General features: G+C 53.6%; 1 protein-coding gene across 1 annotated transcript in view; it reads right to left on the bottom strand.

Moving 5' to 3' along the window:
* Positions 1-575: 575 nt before the first annotated feature.
* Positions 576-16,947, bottom strand: part of CASS4 (Cas scaffolding protein family member 4) — a 38,389-nt gene continuing 22,017 nt past the window's right edge. Inside the window, exons 6-11 of the mRNA XM_006881762.1 lie at positions 15,684-15,735; positions 11,683-12,090; positions 6,253-6,354; positions 5,096-5,170; positions 2,638-3,915; positions 576-986 (exon numbers count right to left, since the gene is read on the bottom strand). Of these exons, the coding sequence (XP_006881824.1) occupies positions 576-986; positions 2,638-3,915; positions 5,096-5,170; positions 6,253-6,354; positions 11,683-12,090; positions 15,684-15,735 (2,326 nt within the window). The remainder of the gene's footprint in view (positions 987-2,637; positions 3,916-5,095; positions 5,171-6,252; positions 6,355-11,682; positions 12,091-15,683; positions 15,736-16,947) is intronic.

Genomic DNA, 16,947 nt, shown 5'->3' with positions numbered 1-16,947 from the left:
CTGCCTTTCCACCCCGGCACACTGTTGCTGCTGCTGCTGCCTTTCTTCGCCCTGACTGACCTCTGCCTCATTGCCCTTTCTCTAGAGCCCAGAAGTCAACATGCAGCAGGGCTTCAATACATAAGCGTTGTAAGGATTGAACTCAGGAACACAGTTCACCAACATGAACACTGATTTCTCACAAATCACTTCGGACACAACACTGTGAAAATCTTACTTCACACGGAGCTCCCCCCGACCTGCTGCGGGCTTAGTCAGTGCTCTGAGGTCCCACTGGGGTCCTGCTGACTCTGCCTCCTAACGACACCACGACACAGAGAGGAGAATGACCTTGCTGGGTTTCCAAGGCTGCAGATCTCTATGGCAGCAGACTGCATCGTCTCTCTGCCGAGGTCAACGGTGGGTTCCAATTGCTGGCCTTTCGGTTCCCATCCAAGTGAGGAAGCACTGTGTCCTAAGAGGTCTGTTCGTCCCTTGGTGATTCAGGCCCTGGGCACCGTGGTGGTGGCTGTGGGCAGCGCCCACGTGGTGGGTGTGATGCTGAGGCCGGGAGGTTGGGGTGGAGGGTCGGGGCCTCACTCCAGCACCATCCGGAAGTGGCGCGTGTGCTGCTCCAGCTTCTCGGCCTGGTCCTGCAGGCGCTGCAGGGCGGCGGGGCTGGGGTGCCGCAGCACGGCCTCCTTTGTGGCCAGCGCCAGGTCCTTGAGCAGCCCGCACAGCTGGTTGCTGTGGTGCAGGATCTCGTTGCGCGCGTCCTGCTCCTGCGTCTCCTTGCACATGGCGTCCACCAGCTTCTGCCCCACCACGATGACCAGCTTGCTCTGCGTGATTAGGGTCTCGGGGCGCTGGCCGCTGTCCAGGCCGCTGGTGAACGCGCTGATGGCCTTGAAGAGCGCCCCGAAGTAGAGCCGGCAGTGCTCGGAAAGGGGGGTCTTCTTCTCAAGGTTCTGCTGACTCAGGTGCTGTGGTGTGGAAGCGATGGGGTTCTGGGGGGAGGCAGAGAGAACAGGTGAGAGGATCAGCGGGCAGGCTGGGGGGCTATTCTGCTGCTTGGGATTCCCCGCCCCCCATCTGTTGTTATTGTTAGATGCTGTCCAGTCGTAGATGACTCATAGCGACCCTACAAACAGAAGACCTGAGCACTGTTCATAGAGTTTCCGGAGGCAAGCCGTTTAAGAAGTGGTTGCCGCTCCTGCTTCCAGGCTTGTTTTAATCAGGAAGCTCCAGCCAACACTGTCCACCCATGGGTGACCATGATCACATCTGACACATCAGTGTCACAGTGTTTAGCATCACAGCAACCACCAGTTACCTCTGTACAGCAATGCACAGACCAGTGCTATGCCACTTAGAAGAATGTTTGACAAAAAACAATTTAAACCAAGCCTGAGGGCCGCAGATTAAAATCGCCCACCTTGGGCTTGGAAGCATATGTCAGGGAACAAAAATAACTTGGGGAGTATGGCTAATATTCCATTTTCTCAGTAAGGAACCCAAATACCGCAACATTTGCTCAATGCTCTAAAGTTGTCAAAGTAAAAGCCTGGTGACACCTCTGTAAGGTCGGAGCCAGAGAACCCTCTGGTTCTGCTTGCAGACACGTGCGGCTCCCAGGAATTGGAATTAACGTGGCGGTAGCCGGATGTACCTGTCTATCTACAGATCTGCAGAGGAAGCTCTGAGGCCTCAGTGGTAAGGAACTGCTCTGCTAACTCAAGGCACTGGGAGCTTTCCTGGCCTAGTGGCAAGAAGCTGCGCCACAATCCTTAAGGCATGTGGTTCAAATCCACCAGCTACTCCGTGGAAGAAGGATGGGTGGTCTCCTCCTGTGTGATTTACTACCTCTGTCAGCCATGGGTCAGTTCCAACTCAACGGTACACAACAACAACAAGAACAAGGCTGTGACGCTCTGGTGGGGTGTGTATGTGACATGCTGCTAATCAGGCGTCGGTTTGAAACCACTAGTGACTCCTTCCTCCCACAAAGATTTACAGCTGGGGAGACCCGGGGAGGGTCGCCAGGAACCCGGATAGACTCAGGCAGTGGGTTTGATTTCCGGCCCACCTGCCTTGATGGAGTGGTGCAAACCGTCCATACACTCGACGGTCAGTCAGATCTGAGTTTTGAGCCTATTAAGAGGTGCCCAGAAGGAAAGGCCTGGCAGTGGACTTCCAAAACCATATTGCCATCATATACCCCACAGAGCACTCCTGTGACACAAGAGGTCACGCTGAGTCAGTTGGAACTGAATCGATGGCAACTTTTTTTTTTTAAGTCTGCCTTAATATTACGTTAAGGATCTCTGGTGTGTCGTCCTTGGCCTGCTGCAGTGTTAACCAAAAGCCAAGCATCTCCGCTGGTTCAAATCCACCAACATCACCGGATAGAGACGGGGAGCCCCCTCCTGTTAAGGTGTACGACCCCCGAAGGAAGCCTGTTGGAGAATCACTGTGAGTTCGAGTCAGCTCCTGCACTGGGCTTGGTTACTGGGAATATTACGTTACGTGCCTCGCTGACTATCAGGTTGTGTGTAGAATCCCTCTCTTGTGAATTTCACACCATCAGGGCCTCAGCATATAACTCCATGGCACACACCTCCAGGTGACCAAGGGGACCACCAGGGCCTTGGAACTCACCTGGGTCCAGTTTTTCTTCCCTAACTCTGGGGAATGATCCTGTTTCCTCTGGGCTCCAGAGGGGCTGCTCCCAGAGCATGGCCCCACTTCTTTTTTGGGGGACTTGACGTCTGCATGTGACTGCCACTGCAGAGGTTCGTCCCTGTCACCACTCTGCTTGAAAAGGAGCTTCCCATTGGCAATGACCATGGAGGCGAACCTCTTAACATCTTCCGGAACCATCCGTGCCACCATGACGAATCTCTCCAGGTTGTCTGGGCTGTTCTGGACGTTGTCCATCACGAGAGCCTCCAGGGACCAGTGGCAGCTGTCCAGGCTCTGCTTGGTCTCCAACAGGATCTGGTGGGAGCAGGAGACGGTGTGCAGCTGCTCCCGGATCCTGGCCTGCAGAGCCCGGTCACTGAGGTGGCAGGCCATGTCCTGGACACCCTGGGCAAAGGCCAGGAACTCCCGCACGGCCTCCTCGATGCGCTCCACGGCCCGGTGGACCTGGCGGAGGCTGGCCTCCAGGTGCTCGCGGCACCTCCACCTTCTATTCACGAAGACCATCAGGCTGGCCACGGCCCCAGCCACCTTGTGCTGCAGGATGGTGACGGTCTCCTTGGCCGCGGCCAGGTCCATGGGCAGCTCCCTGGTGGACTCCTCGGAGGAGGAACTGGAAGAGGAGTCAGTGGATGTGGATGAGCAGGAGGAGATCACACTGGTCCTGCTGCTGTCGGAGCTCAGAAGCGACAGCCTGTCTGGTTCCGGGGACGCACAGGTGGTCCGTCCTGAGGACCACGCGGGGCCCTGGTCCTCATGCGTCTCTGCTGCCCCATCGGCTTTGTCCAGCCCTTTCAGATCCTGGGAGACATGGGCCCTGGCTGCCGGGATGTCATAAATGTTGGGCTTGGTGTTCTGCTGTTCCACGCGATCCCCCAGGAAGCTCAGGGGGACTCTGTAGCTGACCCGGCCATCAGAGGTGAGTGTATCCCTGGTGGCTGGCAGGGCCGAGGCGGGCAGCTCTTGTAAGCTGAGCTGCTTCTCCCGGGGCCTGTCTCTGACCAGTGGCTGCCGGAGGGACCGGGCCCTGCTGTCTGGGGAGGCCTCTCGGGCGGCTGCCACCAGCCTGGACGCAGGGCTGGGCCTCGTCTCCTCCATCAGACTGCTTAGGGTTGTAGCCCCCAAGCTGGCCTTTTCTTGCGACACTGGGGTGTCATAAACCCACTCTGACTTCTGGGGGTTGGGGAGAGTATTGTAGTTGCCTCTTCGGGGGGTTGGGGGTGTCCTGCTGTGTCCCTGGAGAGGAAGCACATGCATCGCTCAGCGTGGTGATGAGGAAAGGAGGGTCTGGGTGGCCCCTATCGGGACCTGTGAGCGCGGGAAGGCTCGGAACCCCGCAGCCACTCCCCAGCTCAAGCGCCTTCTGTGGCTCCCCAGTGCTTCCTACTCAAGGCCCTTCCAGTCGGCCCACCCGCCTCGTCACTTCACGGACCACAATGTCTTCCTTGCTGGTCTAGCCCCTCAAGCTGCTTCCCTCTCCCTAAACTCAAAATGCATCATTTTATTCCAGTCACACATCCTTTGTGCACTGGTGGTCTAGTGGTAAGAAGCTGCACTGCAATGCTGAAGACACGCAGTTCGAATCCAACAGCTGCTCCACAGAAGGATGGGCAGTTTCCTCCTGTGCAATTGGCTGCCTCTGAAAACCCGCTGGAGGGTCAGCTGGGGGTCAGTTCTGACTCGATGGTACACAACAACATCCTTTACTACAGATGCTTTTCCAACCCTTTTCATCTAACAAACTGCTATACATCCTCCAGTGCACAGCTGAAAAAGCTTTCTTACAACCTTGGGCGGAAGGTCATTTAAAAGAGCCCTCATGGTGCAACGGTTAGCATTTGGTTGCTAACCAAAAGGTGGGTGGTTCAAATCCACCAGTAGCTCTGCAGAAGACCTGCTGATCGGCCCTCATAAAGACTGTTGTTGTTGTATCCCATCAAGTCAGAATCAACCCAGTGGGTTCTCAGAGTCAGTAAAATGCACAGGAGGAGGTTGCCCAGCCTTCTCACACCCCATAACGGTTAGGTGTTGAGAAGTTAAATGACCTCTCCAGGACCACAGGGCCGGGCCTGCTCCAGAACTCAGTTACTGTGGAGGACTTTGGCCTCAAACGAAGGAGTATGCCGGGAGTGTGAATGGAGGTTTGAGACCATCCACAGGTGCCTTGGAAGAAAGGCCTGGCAATCTATTTCTGAAGGGTTGCGTCTACTGACATTCCTACCGAGCACAGCTCTGCTCTGACACCTCTGGGCCAGTTGCCAGGAGTTGGGCTCAGCCTGGCAGCAACTGCTTGGCCTCCGATGAAACAACTCTGCCTTCCGGGCTCTGTGTTCCTGTTTCTGACCAAGCTAATAAAACTCCCCAGAGACCCACCGGGTTTTCTGAGCACTGAGTGTGGGCACCTCTTGGCACTTACATGGGCTTGGCTGGCCACAGGCCACAGGCATGCCTTCTGGGGACTTGCTGGGACGTCATATAACTGCTGCTTCTCCTGGAAGAGACCACAAAGCAGAAGGAATTAAATATGTCCCCCCCAAGGACAGCCACCAGCACTGTTTCACCAGCGTGCCCAGGCAGTGTCCTCTGCAAACAGAAACACTGATCATCAGGCTTGGAAAACGCACCCTGTTGACCCACGCTGAGGGACACGCCACAGAGGGTGGTCTCGGGTGGCTCTGCCACAGGACGCAGTGAGCATGCTCGGCTACTCGCTGAGCAGTGGGAGATTCAAGTCCACCCAGAGGGCCCCGGGAGAAAGGCCTGGCCATCTACTTCTAAAAAATCAGCTGCCTAACCTTCCTGGGAAGGCCCGGCGTCCTGTTCTGATAGACATTGGTGGGCCCCGAGACACCCCTGAGCATCACCTGTCAGCCACACAGGCCCCCAGACCCTCACCCAGAGAGGCCCTCCCTCCTGGTACGACCAGCTGTGTGAGGCCAGCAGGGCAGTATCTGCCCACGGACAACACTAAGAAGACGGAGGGAGGAAAGGATGGATGGTCCTACAGCGCTGCTGGCCCTGGGTCTCGCCTTCTGTCTGTGAAATGGGCACGATGACCACAACTCTGGGCACAGAGATGGATTCACGCAAAAGGCTTTGCAAAGAGTAAAACCCTTGCTGTGGGTTTGAACTGTGGACCTTTTGGATTGCAGCTGGGCGTTTAGCCACTGCGCCACCATGCTCCAGTCTATACATGTAACATGTTGTGTCTTGTACTGCTGACTGAAAGGTTGCTGATTTGACGGTACCAGCTGCTTCAAGGAGGAAGGTGGCTGCGCCCGTGGAGACCTGGAGATCTCAAGAGGGGTCGCCACCAGCTGGGATTGACTGAGCAGCAGTGGGTGGGCCATTAGAAAGGAGGAGGAACACATTTTTTTTTTAAATTTCAGAGATTAAACGGTGCCATCTTCCTGCTGAGGCAGCCTGGGCTCCGTGGACACTGAGGAGATTGGAACATCGTTTCCAGGGGTGGGAGGTAGTGTGGAACTAGGATAGGAGTCAGTGGCTGATAACTCCAGCAGACAGGACCCACCGAGGCAGACAGGTAACAAGCGTGTCCCAGGTGAGACTCACCTTAACGGCTGGGAGTGCCCGGCTCGAGGCAGGTACGTCATACACCTGGGAGGACAGAGCCGGCAACGAGCCTCGCGTGGGTTTGGGGAGCGTGTGAAGGGCCTTGGAGAGAAGAGAACAAAGGAGAGGAATTATGACCACGGAGTACAGCGGCTGTGACCTTTGTCACTGTGGAATACAGCAGCCGTGAACACTGTCACCAGAGAGTACAGCGGCCGTGACCAGAATCGTCCCCTGCAGTACAGATAACTGCAGACATCACTGACCTGTGCTGGGTGACGGCGCTGAGGACTGGAGGTCACACCCACACCTGCTGCCTTTAATTCTGACTCTGAGCAACTCTGTGTGACATGTACCCTCATTACAAGGTCCTATCCCCTACGGAGCTGATGGTGAACTCGAACCAGTACCCTTTAAATAGCTTCTGAGCACTTAGCCATTGCACCAGCGGCCTTCCTTCTCAAACAGCCTGGCTCCTCAGAAACACTGCTGATGGAATCACACCAGGGAGGAGGCCACCGGGGACCAGGGAGGAGGCCACCGGGGACCAGGGAGGAGGCCACCGGGGACCAGGGAGGAGGCCGCACAGGGTCAGCAAGCAGTCTTAGTTCCCAGCCCAGGTGCAGGGCTCAGTCAGGCGTATCTATCTAATCTGGGACATGGCCAACCTCTTGGCCCTTAAATGTGTCATCTCCAGGAAAAGGCAGATCCACTTTGCATCCCAGACCTGACATGCACCCTTTAGTTCTGCAGCCCTGCTTTGCTCTGAGCAGGGAAAACATGGCTTCAGATTCTCAAACTCCACCCCCTCCATCCCCAATTAACACTCCCCATTCTACGTTTGTGGGATGTCTTTTGTGACCTCTGCTGTGCAGTGTCTCCCAGTTGCAGGGGGTAGTTGGGGGTCTGGCCCGGGTGACTTTAGGCTGATGGTCTGGGGCACGCTCTTCAGTGGGCCCCCATTGCACTGTGGATGGAATCCTCGCTCCTCACCAGACTGGGGTCCCTGGTGGTACAAACAGTTAACGCCTTGGCTGCTAACTGAGGGACCGGAAATTCATGCCCACCCCGAGGAACCTTGAAAGAAAAGCCTGGTGATCTATTTACAAAACCACCATCCACTGGAAACCTTACAGAGGACACACACGTCGGACGGCAGAAGGTGGAGTCAAGTCGACAGCACGGGGTTGGGTCCCTCAGTGTCCGGCTCTAGGAGGCAGGCCTGCTGTGGCTGTGTCCATCCACCAGATCCTCCAGCCCCATGTGACCCCACTCATCTGTCACTGTCCCGCTTCCTCCTGCACCCCAAGCTCTCTCCCATGGATTTTTTTAAAAAAGGTTCCACTGCCTGTTAAACCCACTACCAGAGTTGATTCTGATTCACAGCAGACCTGTAGGGCAGATCGGAACTGCCCCAAAGGGTTTCCATGACTAACATCTCTACAGAAGGAGGCAGCTGCGTCTCTCCTGTGCAAGGGCAGGCAGACGGCTCAAACCTCCGACCTTTCAGTTGGCAGCCATGCTCCTGACTCCTGCACCACCGGGGGGAGGTGCCCTATTATTTCAGCCCCAGTTATGAGCAGCTGACTTGGCTGCTTACACAGGCAGCACGAGCATCTCGAGAGGAGAGGGACTTTCCTGTGCACCGGGCCACCCGAGGAGGGAAATCCAGAGCTGAGGAAACGGCCTAGGGAGATCCAGAGTGGAGGAAACAGCTTCCAGAAAGCCCAGCATTTCGGGGAAAACACGGGTTTAAGGTGGTGAGCGATTAAGGAAGTTTCTTTGAGAAGCACAGTTCTGAGAAGGTTGAACCAGACGTAAGGAAACTCCATTCAAGAGCTTGTGGGCCCATGAACAACGCCACCAGGAAATCCAGCCCTGGCTGCTTCAGATACAAAAGAGGGCCTTCTCTGAATTTAAATGGAAATAAAGGACGTTCTTTAGAAAGTGAGTGTTAGAAGGCAAGTCATCATGTTACATTAAAGAAGTTGTAATACAAGTATAACAAGAGCGTTGAAGGCAGCAGGAAGCAACCCTGAGGACGGCAGGTTTAACCTACAGGGTTTGCAAGGCTGTGAACTTCCTGGGAGTATCTGGTGGGTCTGAACTGTGGACCTTCTAGTTAACAGCCATGTCCTTTAACCATTATGCCATCAAGGGCCTCTGTATGTCATAGTTAGAGATAGGAATAAGAACTGCTGTTTCAGCCACTCAGCCACCACGGGGCTGCCAGGTGAAGAGGGAGGCCAGGTCAAGGGGTGTGGGGCACGGCCAGCCGTGGAGGGTGATTGTGGCAGAGCTGTGCAGACACCAACAGGAAGTGAGTCCCAGCTCAGCCTCGCGGCCTTGGATGGGCCTCCCCACCCTGGAAACCAGCCTCCTTGTTTGTCAATGTCAAGCTTGTTGGTTTTGTTTTTACTCCTGGGGACCAGAGAGGTCATAGAGCCATCGATGTGGACACGTGACCTCTCCCTGAAGAGCCCTCAAGGAAGGTGGCACTCTCCCACCTTCTCCATGTTTAACTTTGGGCCACTTTTAACCGAGAGGAAGGAGCCCTAGCTGTCAACTGAAAGGTCAAGAGTTCAAACCCACCAGCTACTCCACAGAGTAAAGAAGGGGTGGTCTGTGCCTGCGAGGGGACAACCTTGGGATCATATGGTGCAGCTCTGCTCTGTCCTGCAGGGCCGCTATGAGGTGGAATCGGCTTAGTGGTAATGGGGTTTTTTAAAATAATATAAAAGTAGAAAAATAAGCCTGTTGCCATCAAGCTGATTCCAATTATGGTGACCGTGTGTGTGTGTGTGTGTGTGTGTGAGAGAGAGAGAAAGAGAGAGAGAGAGAGCAGAATATACTCCACAGGGGCTCCACGAGCTGTTTTTTTGTTTGGTTTTGTTTTTTAGAGTTGTAATATTTTTGACAGTAGATGGCTGGGTCCTCTGGGTGGATTTGAACCTCTAATCTTTTAAGAAGCAGCCATGGATGTTCACCATTCACAACATCCAGAGACTTGCTTCTTATGAATCAGGACAAAAGAGCCGAGGGGTATGAGGCCTTGGTCAGATAGCTGCCCTGGGTTCCACTAAATCCAAGGCCCCTAACTTCTGAATTTCAAGTTGTATCTCTCACTTTAAGTGATCTCAAACACAGAGAAGGCAGAAGAGAAAAGGGACACACACATGGTGGGATATGGAAGAAGCAAACATACACCTAGAGCGCCTGAGACCAGAAGGATGAGGTGGTGCCTGGCATGACAGTTAAGTGCCATCTGCTCTGACAGGCATCTCGATGGGAGGCCCCTGATAGAGCATGAGAAAACTGTGGAACAAAACTCAAAATCACAAGAAGACCAGGCTTGCTGGTCAGACAGAAGCTGGGAGGATCCCTGAGACAACAGCCCTCAGTCACCTCTCAGATCTGGAACAGAATTCACTCTTGTGGCTCGACATTCAGCCAGACAACAGAAAGGGCTGTAAGGTGAATGGTTACACCGAGCAGGTGTGCACTCACCGAACAGCACACCTCAGAATCAGTGCAGCGTCTCCCTCCTTACCAGCAAGAAGTGACAGGACAGAAGGATGACAGGAAACGGTAACCACAAGGAGGAGGTGGGAAGAGTGGTGATGAGGATAGCAGCTGATGTCTCAGATGAGAGTGTGAGGAACTGTTGAAGGGAAAACCAGTTTGCTCTTTTACTGGAGTCTCAGCACAAAACAAAAACAAAAACCGAGCATTGTTTTGTCACAAAGGTAAAAAAAATCAACACCAAACGCCAGCCCTTGAGTGGATTCTGGCACACTGCTGACTCTCCGTTGGATTTCAGAGGCTGTAAATCTTCATGGGAGAAGATGGTCTACCGTTTTCCTACAGAGCTGCTGATGCCATTGAACTACGCATAGCAGACGTTGCCACCAAAACTCCAAGCAAACAAGAAAATGTGGCAAGGGCTGAGGCAGAGGGAAGCAACAGGAGGTGTGAGGGCAGGAAGAGCCCCCGGGTCCACCGTGGTCAGGGGGAACCACAGTCGGCGGCGGAGTCCCCGAATTCCCCACTGGCTGGTGTGATCTGTCGCTATCCCAGCCAGGACCAGCCTGCACTCAGCTCAGGGGACAGCAGAGGATGTCTTCATGTCAAGAAGCACTCATCGTGAAAGCCCACGCCAGTCCAACCCACCGCCGTCCAGTCGAAGTGGACTCCTGGACCCAAAGGACAGCACCCCCCACAGGGTTTCCACGGCTGTGATCTCCGTAAGGAAGAACCCTGGTGGTGGAGGCGTGGAATGTATCAGGCTGCTAACTGAAAGGTCAACAGTTCAAATCCACCAGCTGTTCCTCAGAGGAAAGATGGGCAGCGGCCTCCCGTAAAGGTCTGCAGCCTCCGAAACCCAGCGGACAGTGGTCCTGAGTGCTAACTGACCTGGTGGCGGCGGGGTTTTATTGTTTTTTAAGCCATTACAGGTGCTGACTGCCTCATCATTCTCCCTCAGAACAGAGGGTGAATTCAAACTGCCAACCTCTTGATTAACAGCACCAATGTTTAATCCTCTCAGCCACAATAGCCCAGAGGTTCCAGCAAGTAGTCTTCTATCCTTCTACGTAGGAGGCCCTAAGTCGTGAAGCCTACTGCTGTTTTCAATCTCTTCATTCGTTTGATCCACCAGCTGCTTGAATCCAAGAAGGGAATGGGCTTATCCATCACTAAAGGCACTAGAGGAACCCTGGTGGCACAATGATTAAATGCTTGGCTTAACCGCTGGTGGTTTAAACCCACCCAATGACTCCAAAGGAGACAAGACATGGCAATGTACCCCTGTAAAGACCACCCCGTAGTCAGCCCCTTGGGGATTTTGGCTCTGTCTGTGGGCCGCTCTGACTTGGAATTGACTTGATGGCCTCAAGAACAGCATCCTTCACTGGCCGACTGGGCGGCTCCACAGCACACAGCTCTGTCCACTGGTCAGTGTGGTATTTCTAGGGAAGGGCCACCCCAGCTCGTTTCCTGACCACCATGCAGCCCACCCAATCCAGCTGACCGCCAATGAAGTCTGGGTTCCCATTCACATAGAGGCCCCTGCCAGCGTGCACCAGGGGTCCAGTCCCCTGCATTCCCACGTGTTTGGCAGCAGTGAACACCAGGGCCCTGGAGTGGGCGGTCCCCTGTCCCCTGCATTCCCACCTGTCTGGGTGGCAGTGGGCACCAGGGGTCCTGAGATGGGTAGTCCCTGGGTGCCCCCATCTATCTGGGTAGCAATGGGAAGCAGGGGCTTTCGGGTGGGTGGTCCCCTGTATTTCCACCTGTCTGAGTGACAGCGGGCACCAGGCGTCCTGAGGTGGCCAGTCCCTGGCATTCCCATGTGTTTGGTGGCAATGGACACCAGGGGCACATGGAGTGGGCAGTCCTCGGCGCTCTGCCTGTCTGGGTACCCATGCTTACCTGTCTGTGGAAGCCTGGAGTCTTCTCGCAGACGATCCTGGCACCGAGAGGCCTCGGGTCAGGGATCTCATAGTCTTGGGCTGCCGGCCGGGGCATCTCCACCCAGCTCCGCATGTGCTCGTACACCGGGCTGGGGCCGTCGGGCGGCGGGGAGGGCAGCGCGGGCACCTGGCGGGCCTCCTTGGAGCTGGCCCTCGGGGAAGGGTCCCGGGACCCGGCGGGGGACTTGGTGAGCACCAGCAGGCGGTTGGCCGGGGCCAGGCCCTGGCGGCCATGCAGCGCACACCTCCACCAGCCCTCGCTCTCGGGCATGTCCTGCGACAGGATGGTCAGGATGTCTCCCCTGCAGAAAGCCAGCTCCTCGGAACAGTCGGGGTGGTTGTCGTAAAGTGCCTTGGCCAAGAGTGCCTGCGGCGGGGAGAAGAAGCTTCAGTGTCACACCGCTAACCCAGGACCCGAGTACATTTGACCCACAAGGACCCTGTGGGACTGCTCAGAGGCCCCAGCACGTTCCAAAGATGCAAATCCTTAGGGAGTTGATGGCCACATATTTCTTCCGAGGAGTGGCTGGTGGGTTTGAACCACTGAAGTTGGTAGCCAAGTGGTCTAATCACTGCACCACCAGCCCCTTCCTCCCATTACTAATAACTGAAAGGCAATGCATGTCTTTTGAGTGACTCGAAACAGCCCGATGCATCTCCAAGTGGAACTGCATTCACCGGGCCCTTGGTGGTTGATTTTCCAGGACTAACCTGCCAGGCCTTTCCCCCCGAGGCGCTATGGGGTGAACTCAAACCTTTAGGACAGCGGGTGAGGGCTTCAAGCGTCCCACCACTTAGGGACTCCACGCCCAGGGCCATAGCTCGATTCCCACCAACAGCCACCTTTGTAGGACGGAGCAGAGCTTCCCCGTGGCGTTCCCAGAAGAACACAGACATGTCTCTTGGCTGGGGATCTGCTGGTGGGTCTGAAATGCTGAGCTTTGGGTAAGCAGGCAGACGCTTAAACCCTGGCACCACCAGGGCTCCGAACACCAAGTCTTTATGGATTGGACAGTTAGATATCAAATACACAGCCATCTTCCATTGCACCCTTCAATCTCAGGTCCCTACGCTACTCAGGGCCACAGTCTTGGGGGTTCGACCGTCTTTATCTGACTAGCAAACCTTGTCTTTTTAAATGACTTTAGTTTGTTTTTCATGTTTCTTGCACTCTCAGATCTACTATGTGGTCTCTCTGTGTGGCTAGCAGTGTGGCTGGGCCCCACCTAGTTTTGGTCTCAGGAACATGGGGGCTAGGGCTCGTGTGTCCCAGCATGCCTTTGGAGGAGTTGTTTCTGTGCATCTTTGACTCCAGTACACTTTCGATGCTGTCCAAACCCTGCCTAACCCTTGAGGTCCTGTATGACTCTGCTGTCGCCCACGTCTCGGGTCTCATGTATCACTTCCTCCCCAGCCTCAAGGAATGCTCATTTCCTGAGGGCTTGAGTCCTGAGTGCATGCTGGTCCCTCTGCCCCAAAGGTCAGCAACCTTTCTCCCAGTGAGATCCCAGATGCCACTCCCACCTCAAGCCTTAACTGATACTTGAGTTTTTTGTTTTGTTTCTTTTATTCAATGCCTTCCCATGCCAGTATCTAGCACATCTGTAGTATTTCATTAAGGGCTAATCAAAGTCGACCTCCCCAGTTAGAATACAAACTTCCAGAGAATAGGACCCACAATTTCCTTGTTCTTCACTGTTCTCCCAGGACCTGGCACTTACTAACGTTGTGACCAGCTCTTAACTGACACCCCAGCAGATTTTCAGAGGCATGGGAGGGGACGAACCCACCTATCTCCTGTGAAACAGCCGGCGGATTCAAACTGCCTGCCTTTGGTTTGGCAGTGCAACTATCTACTTGGCCACCAAGCTCCCTACTACCAGGGCCCGTAGTAGGTGTTGGTTAAATTCTTGTGGAGCTAATGAGTGGATAGAGTGTAGGTACAAAGGTGAATCATGTGATACCTTTCTTTCCAGGCCTTTGGGAGGTAAAAAGGGCACCCAACACCAAGACAAACCAGTAGCTGTGGATTTCAGCTGTGGTAACCCCCGTGTGTCAGAGAAGAATTGCACTCTGTAGGGTTTTTCAGTGACCGGGTTTTGGAAGTTAATTGCCAGGCCTTTCTTCTGAGGTAGACTTGACCTCCAACCTTTCAATTTGCAGCTGGGTGTGTTAACCTTCAGGCTCCAGCACCACGGCTTTGATTCCTAGGTAGAAGGAGGGGTCTGGACGATATCCCTGGCTCTCCGCTCCCCTCTCCGGAGCCTTCAGTAAGAGTGTCCATCTGTTTGTCCAGGGGACCTCACGGTCTGAGCAGTCTTCCCGGGGAATGATGATCATCCTGGATTGTGGTGAGACTTGCACACGCACGTGTGGTCAGCTCAGACACCCCAGCCGGGTCGAGGGGTTCAGAGAGAATAAAGCTTTGTATCCTTACAGAGACTCCTGACTAGAACTTAGGTCTCTGTGAAGATAGAGGCTAACTTTGCAGACCTTGGACCAATAAAGAGGCCAATGATCTCCATTTGGCAAAGGGGACCACAAAGGCCATGGCTTATTACCTTTGAGCACTTGAACCAATTTTGCACCTAACCCTGCAATCATACCTTATTATTCTTTTATCACATTGCCTATAGATGCCAGTCTCTCAGTTCTTGGAGCTGGCTTTGATATCTATACTCATTCTTTCTTTATGTAATCATTTTATCATCTTTGACACATATTCATTTTATATTTTCATGAATGTCATGATTTTATCATTTTGAAAGTTACACTTTAACATTTTACGTTGAGATAAAAGGGAAAATAAAAACAACCATTTCCAATCTATCACCGAATTTCCATAAAATCCCTTTTGGTCAAATATTCTATGGAAGAATCTTGGCCAAGAGAGGGGAAATACAGAACAGAATTTAAAATTATCATGGATTCCGGACTTGCTGGAATCATTGAGGCTTGATGAACCCTCAAACCTATTGCCCTAAGATAATCTTTAAACCTTAAACCAGAAATATATCCTAACGTCATCCTAAAAATCAAATAACATTTTCGCTTAAAGAGTAAAGAAATGCTTGTTAAAGAGCTCTTTTTAAAGAGTTATCTGTATGTGATCAAACCGATAACAATCCAAAGATTAGATAGGAAACATGGGAGGGAGTGAGGTCATGTTGTGGGACAGGAACACTCAGAGAAGGATGGTGAGAACTGCTGTACGGCTCCAAGATTGTGATGCGTGCCACAGAACTGCACGTGGAGAAATAATGGAACTGGTACGTGCTCGGTGGCACAGCCTGTAGGACGCTGCATTGCCAACCCAAAGACCAGGCCTCTCAAACCCACCAGCAGCTTCCTGGGAGAAAGACAGGCAATCCCCTCCCATGAGATTTACATCCTCAGAAGCCCGCTATGGGGTTTGACTATAACTCAATTCCACTTCATTGGCAATGAGCTTGCAGTTTGTGTTTTGATTTTTAAAAAATTCGTTTTCTGACATGTATATTTAAAACCAACAATCAAACATAAAGGGGAAGAATAAGGAAATCAGTCTTAAGAGAGAAGGTCTGTCGTCAGGAGCGTGCTGGCGTTTGTGGAGAAAGAGGTTCGCTCACGAGACAAGCAGTTAGTTGCTGTGCTGAGGCAGCTGCTGGGATGTGAGCAGAGTACCAGTAACCTGCCGGTGGGTTTGTCACTTGTGAAAGGCAGGGACATTCCCCTGACGACAGTCGGCTGTGAACGCCATTCTCCCTTTCGGGCACCCACAGCGGCCCGTGATGGACAGTGACAGGCTCCATGCCCAGGGCGGTTACTGAGTCCTGTGTCCCACCGTCCGTGGGGCAGCAGTGAACACATTGGAAGCACGTGAACTCCCAGCAGAGGAAGACCCCAAACATTTGCTCTTCCACCATCCCCTTGTGGGGGTCACATGTTACGACAGAGAACAGGCACCTCTGGAGATCTCACGCAGTCCATGAGCATCTCAGAGTTCCAGCCGCACTGACCATCACTGATGGTGCTACAGGAAGCGTTAAATGCACATGGGAGGTCTTGGGGGGTTCCTGACCCAGACAGAAGGAAAGCAGTGGAGCTTGGCACGGACACCAACTCTGGGTGGGTGCACTGGAGCCAGGGGCCAGCTAATCCTTAGACACCTTGCAGGTAGCTTTTCTCATTCCCATCTTACAGATGAAGAAACTGAGGGTCAGAGAGAGCAAGTGACTTGTCCAAGGTCACTGGGGCTCTGACTGGTCTGCTCAGATTTACCTTTGAGCTCTTCCCCTTACAAGCTCACTACAGCAGCCAGAATGTTATTCTACACACATAAATCAGATCACCTTGGTCTGTTGTTTACAACAACAGCCCAGAATAAGAGAGATATCATTACAAAGAGTGGCTACGTGGGGAGGGTGTACAGTGACAGCAGCGGCCTTTCACTGGGCTCTCCACGCCCGCCCGTGGCCACCTCCCTGCAGAGATCAGGTGGAAACCACCACACCAGCACAACAAATCCCCACCTGATGGCTGCTGAGGCTGCACAGGGGGCCCTTTTAAAGGGGTTGTTGGTCTGGAAACATTCGCATAGATGCGTAAGAGATGAAGGAGAGCCATATGTTCCCCTTTTGTTCCTGGTGATCACTCAGGGAGTTCGATTCTGGATGCCATTGTCCTCAAACAATTTCCAAAAAGGACATTCTTCCTAGTTGCTCCTCTTCATACAATAAGTGGGCCGAGAGCAAAGGGAGAGAGGAACAGGCAAGTGGAGGAAGAGGGGGAGGAGCCTGAGGAAGGCCAGGCTGGAACCAGGACTGCCTGCCACCATGGTGGTGTCATGGTTACAGGGCTCAGCTGATAACCAAAAGGCTGGCAGTTTGGACTCAGCAGCTGCTCCCTGAGAGGAAGCTGGGTGATCTACTTCTGCTAAAGTTTACAGCCTTGGACACTCCGGTACAGAACGCCCTGCAGGAATGCTCTGAGCGTGGAGCACGACATGTCAATGCAGGGATGCGTGGGCTAGTCTGGGTATGAGGACTTTGCTATGATACTTCCTGGAACTGCCAGAATGCAAAGAGCTAACCTATTTGGGGAATGGCTCAGTGATAGAATCCTTGGCTTCCATGCTGGAGACCCAGGTTCGATTCCTAGATGGGGCATCTCACGTGCAATCAGGATACAGTTTCAGGCTCAGGTGGATGAGGACGAGAGCCTGGGGAAGGTGATCTGCTTTCAA

Source organism: Elephantulus edwardii, unplaced genomic scaffold, assembly GCF_000299155.1.
Source record: "Elephantulus edwardii isolate Elephantulus edwardi_28Jun2011 unplaced genomic scaffold, EleEdw1.0 scaffold00015, whole genome shotgun sequence".
Classification (NCBI taxonomy): Eukaryota; Metazoa; Chordata; class Mammalia; order Macroscelidea; family Macroscelididae; genus Elephantulus; species Elephantulus edwardii.
Note: the sequence above shows the minus strand (reverse complement) of the source record. Positions and strands in the feature narration are given on the sequence as shown.